General features: G+C 44.3%; 1 protein-coding gene across 9 annotated transcripts in view; it reads right to left on the reverse strand.

The window, feature by feature from the left end:
- The window catches only part of CTBP1 (C-terminal binding protein 1), a 664453-nt gene that overhangs the window by 158391 nt on the left and 493273 nt on the right, over positions 1 to 12789 (reverse strand). Inside the window, exon 1 of one of the 9 annotated variants that reach the window (XM_068275635.1) lies at positions 9042 to 9251. The exons of 7 other annotated variants lie outside the window; for them this stretch is intronic. In XM_068275635.1, the coding sequence (XP_068131736.1) occupies positions 9042 to 9081 (40 nt within the window). In that variant the 5' untranslated portion in view covers positions 9082 to 9251. Of the gene's footprint in view, positions 1 to 7468; positions 8524 to 9041; positions 9252 to 12789 lie in introns of those variants that run through there. One more of the 9 variants, XM_068275644.1, reaches the window with a different exon arrangement.

A 12789-nucleotide genomic window follows, 5' to 3' on the forward strand; every position in this document is an offset into this window, starting at 1 on the left:
CGCAGCCGCAAGCGGCTGCAGAAACGCTGAAAAAGCCGCTCGGTGTGCACCAGCCCTTAGACTGCATAGTGATCCTCAGACTTGCACAGCCCACTTTATAGAGTAGGATGTACTCTTAAAGGGAATGCGAAGCGAGAGAGATAGAGGCTGCCATATTTATTTCATTTAAACAATACCAATTACCTAAAGCATAAAAACATGTGCTTTGTCACCTTTTCAACTCCCAGGATGCTTTACAGCATCGGGAACACTCAAAGCTACATTACTTGGCAGCACTTGTGCCCTGGGGATAAATCACAAAATTAGCTGTCTGAGGCAGGGCCGCATCATGTCTGCTGGGAATAACTAGGCCAATTCTGGCTTCAGGGATTGCAGAGAGTACTCCCATGTTCCAGAAGTAACCTTCCCGGTATCATGTAAGCGGTGTTACGCAAAATCAAGATGGGGTTCACTGTTCTGTTTAAGACTAGGCCAAAAAAAAAAAAAAGTAAAGTTCAATATTTGGACAGAACTTTTTTCTAATCTTGTTTCTGTACATTACCTACATGAATTTTAAATGAAACATCTCAGATGCAGTTGAAGTGCAGACTTTCAGCTTCAATACAGTGGGGAGAACAAAACTATTGCATAAAAATGTGAGGAAACTTTTTTCCTTTAAAAACAATCTCTTAATTTCAGGGACTCAAAACTAATTGAATAATTGACGCAAAGGCTATTTCATGGGCAGGTGTCCATTAACCAGATAAAAGGCCTGGAGAGGATATGCATTGCTTGCATGTGAAAGACAACAGACAACACGCAGTCAAAAGGAGCTCTCCATGCAGGTGAAAGAAGCCATCCTTAACCCTCCAGGCGATACAATTACATCACCCAGGAGGGGGCGCAGCACGTTTTATTTATTTTTATTTTTTTAAAATCATGTAGCTAGCCTAGCGCTAGCTACATGATAGCCGCTGTGCAGCAGCATTTCTCCCCACCCCCTCCAAATGCCTCAGGCGATCAGCGCAAGCAGGAGATTCCGTTCAGAACGGGATCTCCTGCTAGGCCTCCCGTCACCATGGCGACGCTCGCGATGACGTCACCGACGTCGTGACGTCAGAGGGAGTCCCGATCCACCCCTCAGCGCTGCCTGGCACCGATTGGCCAGGCTGCGCAATTGGTCGGGGGGGGGCTGCGCGGCTCGGCGGGTAGCGGCGATCGGAAGTTACACGCAGCTAGCAAAGTGCTAGTTGCGTGTAACAAAAACAAATTATGCAAATCGGCCCACCAGGGCCTGAGAAATCCTCCTGTGCGATATACCCCGAGCTCAGCTCGGGATTATCGCCCAGGAGGTTAAAGGGAAGGTTCAGGGACTAGCTACAAAAAATAAAAATCCATTTCCACTTACCTGGGGCTTCCTCCAGCCCGTGGCAGGCAGGAGGTGCCCTCGGCGCCGCTCCGCAGGCTCCCGGTGGTCTCCGGTGGCCGACTCGACCTGGCCAGGCCGGCGGCCAGGTCGGGCCTCTTCTGCGCTCCATGGTGCGTTCCACGCCGTCGCGCTGACGTCATCGGACGTCCTCCGGGTTGTACTGCGCAGGCTCAGAACTACTGAGCCTGCGCAGTACAGCCCGGAGGACGTCCGATGACGTCAGCGCGCCGGCGTGGAACGCACCATGGAGCGCAGAAGAGGCCCGACCTGGCCGCCGGCCTGGCCAGGTCGGGTCGGCCACCGGGAGCCTGCGGAGCGGCGCCGAGGGCACCTCCTGCCTGCCACGGGCTGGAGGAAGCCCCAGGTAAGTGGAAATGGATTTTTATTTTTTTTAGCTAGTCCCTGAACCTTCCCTTTAAGCTGCAAAACAGGAAAACCCAAAAATTGCTACAATATTATGAGTGATAAAATCTACAGTTTGGTCCATACAGAGAAAGGAAGCAAGCACTGGTGAACTCACCAACTCAAACACCAGGGCATCCATGGAAAACTGTGGTGGAGGTCGATGGTGAAGAGAAAGCCCTTCACAACAACCAACTAAGTGAGCAACAATCTCCAGGGGGGTAGGCGTATCGATAGCCAAAAGTCCACATGAAAAGTAAATAGAGGGTGCACTGCATATAACTCATGAGCCTCAAGAATAGAAAGACTAGACTGGACTTTGCTACAGAACCTCTAAAAAAGCCAACAGTTCTGGAAAAACATTATTTGGACACGTGAAACAACCTCTATCAGAATGATGGCAAGGGGAAAAAAAAAAAAAAAAAAAAAGAAGAATGAATGGAGAAGGCATAGACCAGCTCATTATCCCAAGCATACCACATTATCTGTAAAAAAAAAAAAAAAAAAAAAAGTGCAGGCAGTGTGATGGCTTGGGCATGCATGGCTGCCAGTGGCACTAGACACTAGTGCTTATTGGTGATGTAATTGTTTACAAAAAGGATAGGTCGTGGCGAGTGCACTCAATGAAAAAAAGCCGTGAACCATATACAAAAAAGATGGTGCAACATCCAGAATTAGTAAGAAACAACATTCAATTATATCAGGAAGAAGCAAAGCATTCCAGGAGCAACCAATCCACTATAAAACTTGAACTTTTAATAGACTTCTTTGTAAAAAAGACATTGGTAATCAACGGCTAAAAATTCAAAAATACAAAAATACAAAACAAGTGATACTTAGCAGGTCACTGCAGATGTTTAGAGGTGCGGAGGTGAAGTCGACGGCCGTTTCGCCCCGCAATGAGGGCTTTCTCGAGACCGAACCATATTGGTTATTGGTGATGTGACAGGACAGAAGCAGACGAATGAATTCTGAGGCGTTCATAAAACTACTGTCTGCTAAATGCAGTCAAAGTGATTGGACAGCGATTCATGATACAGATGGACACTGACCCAAAACATAGTCAAAGCAACCCAGCAAAGAAGAGGAACATCCTTGAATGGCCTAGTCCAGTGATGGCTAACCTTGGCACTCCAGCTGTGACAATACTACAAATCCCATCATGCTTCTGCCTCCCTGAGTTATGCTTAGAGCTGTCAGAGTATTACAATGCCTCATGGGATTTGTAGTTTCACCACAGCTGGAGTGCCAAGGTTAGACATCACTGGCCTAGTCAGTCACCTGATCTTAACCCAATTCAGCATGCATTTCCCTTGTTGAGGACCAGGGCATTGAAAAGGAGGAAACCTAGCATGTGGCGATGTCCATGAGCTCAAGACTTCAGGCTGTCATCACCAGCAAAGGGTTCTCAACCAAGTTTTAGAAAAGACATTTTGTTTCCAGTTATTCAATTGGTCAAATGACTTTTGAGCCTCTGAAATGAAGGGATTTATGTTAAAAAAATGCTTTAGTTGCCTCACATTTATGAAATCATTTTGTACAACTGCATCGGAGTTTCATTTAACAGTCATTGTGGTAATGTACAGAACCAAAATTTTAAATAAGTGGCCTCTGTCCAAATATTTATAGACCTAACTATTTTTTACTATTTATTAAAGAACAGGGCTACAAGCTTTCTACTTGCCCTAATGCCACAGACAACGCATCCCATGGTAAGGTCCAGGCCTGGTCACATGAGTGTCTACAACCAATGCAAACAGTGACCCACAGAATCCGGAAGTCCCTCAAAAGAGTAACCAGCATAAACTGAACATAAGGTTATACCACCTTATATGGTAGGTTCAATAAATTAAAACGCCTTCCATTCCCTCCCCCACTCCTGTGAAATCAGTACAGGTATATTATGTTTGCCAACTAGCAAGGATATGTGGGAGGCCGGTGATTTCTTAAAGGACAACCGAGGTGACATGAGATAGACAGGTGTTTGTACAGTGCCAAGCACACATAACTAGTCTGTGTTCCTTTTTGTTTTTCTGTCTGAAAGAGTTCACAATCAGGTATGCAACTGATACTTTTTGCCTCAGTCGGACTGGGTCAGACTATAGCATAACCCTCACTAATATGTAATTACAGCCATAAAACACATTCCTGTCAGTAAATGGCTTCTGAGAGCAGGAGAGATTAAAATAGTTAAATGTATAGATTTTTAGCTCTAGCATACTTGTGTGAGTGTGCCATTGAGCAGAAACAATGAAACAGTAAACACTTAAAAACTAGATTTAAATTAAAAAAAACAAAAAAACAAAAAAAAAAAACAGAACTGTAGGATATATCTAAAAAAAGGTCATTTCTAGGAGAAGGAGGATAAATGTTTTTACTCATCAGTTTATTTTCACTTCGGATGTCCTTTAAGAACAGATCTACAGATATAGGCAGCCATACACATGCCTAAGTGGCTTTACAGATCATAGGACCACAAATTAATAAATTTGCACGATAGTGTTAAGTTACCATACCATCTATAGTGTTATTTCCCCCCCCCCCCCTCCCTAAAAAAAGGGGTCTCCTCAGATGTTGCTTGTCTAATAAGTTGAATGAAAATCTGTTTTAAACAAGTCTACAGCCTTTATGGATACAGCCTGCAGAGGTCCAAGGAGTATCAGCTTCTTGTAGGGAGTCACCTGTCAACAGGCTGCATGCAATAGGGTTGCTCAATCCGACTGCCAGCTTTATTGCATCCTTTATTACAAAGGTTGGCTTTACAAAAACAAAAACACACTCTGGGCATTTTTGGTTCTGCAAAACATACACATTTTATGTAAATTATAAGCAGCTTGAAACTGGACCAATCATAATGACTTCCTGTTCATTTTTATTGGTCACAATTCAAGCTGCTTAAAGGAATTCTGTAGGAGGGTCGGGGGAAAATGAGTTGAACTTACCCGGGGCTTCTAATGGTCCCCTGCAGACATCCTGTGCCCGCGCAGCCACTCACCGATGCTCCGGCCCCGCCTCCGGTTCACTTCTGGAATTTCCGACTTTAAAGTCTGAAAACCGCTGCGCCTGCATTGCCGTGTCCTCGCTCCCGCTGATATCACCAGGAGTGTACTACGCAGGCACAGACCATACTGGGCCTGTGCAGTACGCTCCTGGTGACGTCAGCGGGAGCGAGGACTCGGCAATGCAGGCGCAGCGGTTTTCAGACTTTAAAGTCGGAAATTCCAGAAGTGAACTGGAGGTGGGGCCGGAGCATCGGTAAGTGGCTGCGCGGACACAGGATGTCTGCGGGGGACCACTAGAAGCCCCGGGTAACCTCAACTCATTTTCCCCCGACCCCCCTACAGTATTCCTTTAACATTTACATGAAGTTTGAATGTTAGGAGAAACCATTTTCATCTGATTGATCATCCCTACTGTCTTTAGGCATGCAGCCAGTCTACAGGCCCACCTAATGCTCCATACATGTTCTATGGTTACTGCGTAGGCGCAGAGGCCAGAAACCAAGGAGGGGTAGGAGTGGGGCGTGACCATTTTTCATACTAGGCTACTTAATGGACATTGATGGGAAAGCTTAATATGGCTGGATAGTGTACTAGTTAAGGGCTCTGCATATGACACAGAAGTCCAGGGTTTGAATCTTGGCTCTTCCTGTTCAGTAAGCCAGCACTGCAAGGAGACCTCGGGCAAGACTCTCTGCCACTACTACTGCCTACCGAGCCCGCCCTAGTGGCTGCAACTCTGGCGCTTTCAGTCCGCCACGAGGTAAGTGCAATATAAATGTTCTGTGTCTTGTCTAGCATGCAGCCTCGATAGTGACCTAGTCTGTAGACCCAACTCACAATCACCAAATAAGCAGGGTATTTTTTTTTGTTTTTTTTAAGCTGCCAACAAGCTTTTAACTCATTCAACACCACATGGAGTTCCCCCAAGAGAAAGGGTTCTGCTTAAAGACCATAATGTGCATCTGTAGCACTGTGTAAGGCTCTTCATCATGGGTAAAACAAAAAGACCTTAATGACTCATTCTCTAAAAACAGCAGAACTTCTTGTGTCATCAGTATGAATAAAGCTGCTACACAACTGTGCCATTTGAAGCCAAGCCCCTTTACTCGGTAGCATTTGGCGGTATGAAGAACCTTTGCTAATAGCGCCACTTGCTCTCGAAGGCATTCTGCAGCTCTCTGCTTCCCACCCTTGCATCGTAATATGGAATCAATTTCTGAATAAAATAAAGAAGTGGTGACCGAGAAAGCCCTCTCCCCCAACCACCACCCTCTTCCAGCACACAACGCAACAAACATTATTGTAAACACTCTGCGCTCTCTGAGATGGTCACAGTTCCACTTCATTACACGCTCTACCCATTGCTGTTTATCTGTATTGTTTTACACTTATTCAGAAACGGTGCAAAGAGGCCATTAAGGGTGATGTAGGCAACATAGGGCAGAAACAATAGGAATGTCGGACCTTATGCAAATTATACAGATGAGCCCAGCATTCTGTACAACAAAGCATTCTTACTATGGAAGTGCTGGAAAAAACACATTATGCGAAAAAGAATAAATTCCTGGAAGTACAAGAGCAGATCTGTTTCCTACTGCAAGCAGCACCCTCGCCTAGCTACTCAAGCTGACATCATGCAAAAACTCAGCGCTCTCAGTACTAGAAGCTCATTTGTCTCTCAGAATCGCATGTAGGAGAGGACAATCTCAGCAGGAGCCTCCACCCTACAGAGTAAACCTCCAAGCTATAGGAGTGGTGCACCTCTTTATATGCTAATCTGCTTTTACAAGCGTGAAGTCTATCATGCTTACATATCAGCCATTGTTACCGCTCTGGGACTAGACAGATCAATAACAAATGCATCCATGCTCTAACTCGCCAAAAGACACTGCCATCTCCAAAATACAACCTCTTCCCAGATTACTGACCGATGGCCAACGGCGACCCCCAAGTTAGCTTTCAACGCTACAGGTTTACGTTATAAAGCCATCTCGTCCATAAAAAGTGAACTACAGCTCTCATTCTACGATGCATCTCACTCTACGATGCACATCTTCAAAAAACTGTACAGTGAACAGAATGGCGAAACCCCCCCCCCCTTCCCCATCAGATTATTGAAGCTTCACAGACAAGAGCGAAATCGACAGATAAATACCAACAACCACGTTCCCCAGGGCTTATTTTTCAAAAATGGAGTTCAAGATAAAAATGGGACTGCTGCCTATGGCAACTAGAATATTTCATTAAAAACATGAGACGTGTTTGGTTGTACAAAAAGCTGAAGAGAAAGAGCGTCTGCAGCAAATCGGTCCCAACTGTTTCATAAACTATAATGAGTAAGCAAATGAAAAGCACTAGGCAGGGTACATACAGCCATTCAATCAAGAAACCTGCAGATCACTCCCAGCCCAACGGATTATAGAATTAAGTGCCATTAAAGTTGCTGGACAAAGCCTGCTAGGAAACAGCTATGAACTATATAGTCCATCTATCGCTTCCCTCCACCCCACAACATAAAAAAAACAAAAACAATCAAAATGATCATCTCCCATATGTCAGGCCCCACTACAGTACGCCTGAGGCACTCGCCTGTAAGGACTGCTTTACACAATATATCCCCCCCCCCTTGTTAATGCATTGTTGTCGTATAACTTACATTTTTCAGCTGCCAAAGGGAAAAAGTTCCAGGCATGCATTGTGTGGGGCACCCAACGCCACTAGCGGCGATGGCTTTTTCTCGGAGAACTTCACGCCAAGGCCGAAAAGCAATTTACTTGATGCCAAAAGGATGTCCAAAGCTGGAGACAAATGCCCCCCGAGTGGCTCCAGTGACAAAAGACTGAGGCAAGAATAGAATATCCCTGCTTTGTACCAGCAGCTCTCTCCGGGTTCCTATCGAAGACAGCAGCTCACTTCAATCTCTGCAGAACGTGAGGATCTGAAGGGCAGAGGGAAAAAAATATCCAGGAGATCCATCAAGATTACAGAAGATATATTCGAGAAAACGGCTGGAAGCTCCAGAGGAGAAAAAAAAAATATATATAGATTACTTCCTCTGAGAGGTATTCGAGAATTTTTTTTTGCCGTGGTTTTAACTCTCCAGAATCAAGAGGCTGCAGTCCTGGGCTTTATTTTTTGCTGATCCTAGCAGTATTTTCCTCCATCGCCAGAAACAGATTTTATTTCCTCTCTTGGAAAGTTCTTAAAAAAAAAAAAAAAAAATCCCATAGCCGCACATGCGAGATTTTTTTTCATTGCTTGGATTATGATCTCAGCTTGGTGTGGTTGTACTGCCAAGGGGTGGGGGGACGGACCTACAAAAGCCAGTTCCTTTTTCAGCCTGTTTGCTCAGAAACCAACATGTGTCAGTTGTAGTGCCACCGAAAATTTAACCCGTAACCTATCAGACAAGCCAGAGAGAGGCCGTAAAGGGTGGGGTGAAAGCCAAACCATTAATTGCTTTGGGGGCGGCAGAAGGGGTTAAAGGGGGGGGGAAAAAAAAACAAAAACAAAAAGAAATCATCCAACAAGTCTAGCTCACACAGCTGTACCAGTTCTCAGCAGGCAAACTTCACAACCCATCTTTTTGAAAATCATTTAAAAAAAAAATTGGGTCAAATTAAAAACCATTTGTCAACTCAGATTTGACGAAAATAAATAAAAATAAATAGGACGCTTGAGCCTTTCCCCTCCCATCAGGCACGATAAATGAATATACAGTTTACCTGCTGTCCTCTATAAAATGATTCCTGAAGTTCTGAAAGGCCTACCACAAAAGGATTTATAAAGCACAGGCATAGCTAACACTCAGCAAATGTAAACAAAAAGTAGACATACAATTATAGGTCTGTCCTCTCCTCAGCCTCTCTCATACAAGCCTAGCAAGAAGAAGAAGAAGAAGAAACAGGAGATTTAAGCAAGTCTAACCATACAGCTGCTGTAGCCTTGCCGCGGCTGGGCATAATGCTCTGAAAGCAGAGTTGAGATATAAATAAACCTTTTATTCTGCAGGACAAAAAAAAAAAATGCACTCTCGTTCTCATTGACTCACATACACAAAGCCAGCAAGGATTGAAGCCAGGGAGGGGGATGGGAGAAGGGCATACACAGTGGAGCTTGCGACCCCATGGCTAGATCACACAATAAAAATAGATACAAAAAAAAAAAAAAAATCTAATCAGAGGAAGGAAAAAAAAAAAAACACAGCTGATAGGTTTAAATTGCATTACCTAGAGGCAAGCCCTTGTTTAGCAAGTGAGAACTTCCCATTGAGGTGTGTGTCCGGCCTCTCTAAAAATGAGTGAGATATGGAAAATTAATCCCAAGCATATGGCCGCCACTTCAATTTTTCCCAGAAGTAAGACACACAGAGGCGCATGCACACAGCAGGCAGGGGCTCACACACACACATACACATATACACACACATACACACACACACAGCCCAAATGAGACTGTCTGTGCAAAGTGGGAGAGGCAGGGGGGAGGAGACTTGTGCCAGAAGAAAATCTTTGGTTTGTCAGCAGGAAATGCTGAGGAAACGCTGTGTGGGAGGGAGCAATAGAAAAAAAATGCATTGAGTGTCTTTTATCAAAGTCACACACACTGCAATCTGATCCCAGGGCTCTCTGATCCTCAGATTTTTTTTTCCTTCCTTCTCTTTTATACAGTTGATTGCACTGTCTGTCATGATATTGTCAGTTACGTCCAGTGGGAATTTCTGTCCAGGATTAACGGTGCATCGTTCAAATAAGACGAGAACATTTCTTGTTTTACTGAATGAATAATACATTTTTTTTTTAAAAGAGGAAATGTAGTGAAAAAAAAAAAAAAAACCACCAATTTTATTCATATAGATTCAGTCAGTGTTTGCACACTGTAAAATCTTCCCTCTAGCTGACTTAAATTCTGACATTTATCACTGGCGGTGACCCCCTTAGTCCTGCCAGGTGAGGACTACGGAATGTTCGTTACTGAGAGTTCTATACACAGTGGAAAATGTGGCTTGCTTGGCAGGTGGAAAAAGCTGTCATTTCCCACAATGCAACGAGCTTCACAGACAGTCAGGACCGTGGTCATGATATCACACTGTGGGAGGGGTTATTTATTAAGCGCCAACATAGTATGCAGCGCTGGACAATACATATATACAAGGATACAAGGATGACAGACTTAAGGTTATACAGCATAGGACAAAGTTATACAAAAGCAAACAGGGTACAAGATACATAATCAAGTGATTTTGGGCTGGTTAGGTAGGCCCAGTAATACAAGTACTAGGCTGTCATAGGAAAGGAGCACACGATCCTGTAGACTACACTAGGGAAGGGAGGACCCTGCCAGAGGCTAACAATCTAAGGAGTTTCACTACAATATCAGCCATACAGAGTCCCCTGATGATCTATTTGAGAAAAGAAAGATTTCTCATGGGAAAGGGGGTATCAGCTACTGATTAGGATGAAGTGAAATCCTGGGTTAAAGCTCCTTTTTAAAATCCATGTGAAAGTGTTAATATATAGACACAAACTAACCTATCTTTAACTGCAGGTTTTATGCATTTTTTAAAATTGTATTAAATCACCACTACCACTAAAATTTAAAAAACGCATGTGTACAAGTAATGCATATTTCTTCCAGATTAAAATGCACTACAACTTTTCTCCTATGTTGCTGTCTCTTACAGTAGGCAGAAGAAAAAAAAAAAAAAAATCGGACAGATCTGACACGTTTTCAACTAGTCCATCTCATGGGGGTTTCTCTGGATTTTCTTTAATTTCAGATGCAATTCAACTGAGCAGGTGCCGTTAAGTAATCGCAACAATAGTGTGCAAATGAGTAAGCTGGCTCATAGCCGGCCCTTGATATCAGCGACCGGAGCGGTCGCTCAGGGCGCCAGCTTCCAAGGGGGCGCCTATAGCTGGTTGCCTATACTGAGGGCACCTACACCTGATTTCCTATACTGGGGGCACCTATAGCTGGCTACCTATACTGAGGGAGGGCACCTACTCCTGGCTACCTATAGTGGAGGCACCTACGCTTGGCTACCTATGGGGGGGGATGGAGACCTTCAACTTACTTCCTATACTGGAGGCACCTATGCTTGGCAACCTTTATTGAGGGCACCTATACATGAGATCCTATACTGGGGGCACCTATACCTGGCTACCTATCTATACTGAGTCTGAGGGCATTTTGGAGGGGGGGTGCACTGCGGCGATAATGCGTGGTGCAAATTGTCAGTGCTGTACCATCATTCTAAATGGGGGAGGAGGCGGCTGTCCCACTGATTCTTATTAATATTCCTGAAAGGTTCTAGCCTTAATTTTTAAGTGTATTCATGATAATGCACTCTTTCCATCCATTCGAGGTTATTAATAGTATTTTTCTATTATACATACGTGACGTGTGATCTGAGCATTTGGCATGATGTGTCACGACTTCAAAAAGGTTGGGAACCACTGTTCTAGGAGATATCTCAGGAGAACAGGGAAATTTCATATTGGCCTCCGTGTGTGTGTATACGTGCATGCGTGCGTGTATATGCACGTGGGAAAAGGATGAAGGGGGGGCACAAAAATCAGGTTTCGCTCAGGGCGCTGTGAAACCTAAGGCCGGCCCTGAGCAGGCTGTTGTAGTAATAGTAGAACATCTTGGTATAGACCTTTTCCAGGGATTGCTTTTGTAAAAAATCAAGGAGATATGTAGAATCCCCCATGGGGAGATGGACTAGTCCAAAACCTGTCAGGTTTTTAATGCCTACTGTAAGGGACAGCAAAAGGAGACAATTTACAGTGCATTCTACTTTGCGAGAAGTGAACTTTGTATAAGTAGGTGTACACTTTTATTTTACATTTTACCATTCTCTGCAATAAACTCGATAAGATTGGATTCTTTAGCGGCGTGGATCGATTAAACTCAATCTTTTCTACTGGTCTAAATGATTCTCTCGAAAATATAATTGATCACTAAAAATCGCACCATTAATGGCCACCTTGAGGGCACAATTAGTCAACGCCACAAAACTTTGCTAAGGCCCCTGGCACATGAGAATAGCACCCCATTCAAGGATACAAGTGTGTAATCTTAACCCAACTGTACAACATATCTACTGGCTCATGGCTGGAGAAGGACTATTGCTTGCCCCCCTCCCCCATCTCCAATAAAATATCAGCAATAGTAAAACCTATCCTGTAGGGACATGTGACTTGTGAGGTCACTTCCTGCAGGGGAACTCATTCACTTAGGCTGTGAATACTATCTATATTTCCTCAATCCCAAATGCTTCTTCCACTGCCTGGTGGTCACAGGGATTGGGTCAGAATGGTCCCCCAGGCTTCCCAGAGCACCTACAGCATTTGCCATGTCCCTAAAATGGGAGTTCATGGCAATCAGAGTACAGTAACCCCCCAGCAGCCAGTCACTGCCGTGTACCTCAGCCAGAACACAGAAAGGCTTTACATGGTTGCTATAGAGTAATTGCACTTTGCACAGTTTGAAGCAGCTGCAGCCATAGGCTTACTAAGCATGCTTACACACCCATGTAGACTGGGGGCCAGGCCATTCCCTGATCGGGAAGCTTTCAGGCTTAACCCATTGTGCATCTGGCTGCTGCACAAACTCAACCTGAAGATGAATTTCAAACACTGCTCAGCCTGGTATGTGCAACACCCTCACAAGTTCATATCTGGCAGCTAGTGCATAATAAGCCCTATTATATGCAGCACACAGTGGGGGGAGGCATGAGGCAACAGCTATAGACAGGAAACAATAAAACACAGTAGTGTAACACTTGACATCACAGTCAAAAGCAACAGTGTGGCCATTTACTGCTATTCTGTGCAGTGCTGCTGCATTAACCCCCAAGTCACCAATCGCATCAACAAGTGTCATATTTTCTCAACTGAAAGGAAGGTTTACAACTTCAGTCTTTATGTTATTTTCACTACAGCTCCTCTTTAAAAGAATAAAATTGCTTTT

The sequence above is a fragment of the Hyperolius riggenbachi genome, chromosome 1, assembly GCF_040937935.1.
Source record: "Hyperolius riggenbachi isolate aHypRig1 chromosome 1, aHypRig1.pri, whole genome shotgun sequence".
Taxonomy (NCBI): Eukaryota; Metazoa; Chordata; class Amphibia; order Anura; family Hyperoliidae; genus Hyperolius; species Hyperolius riggenbachi.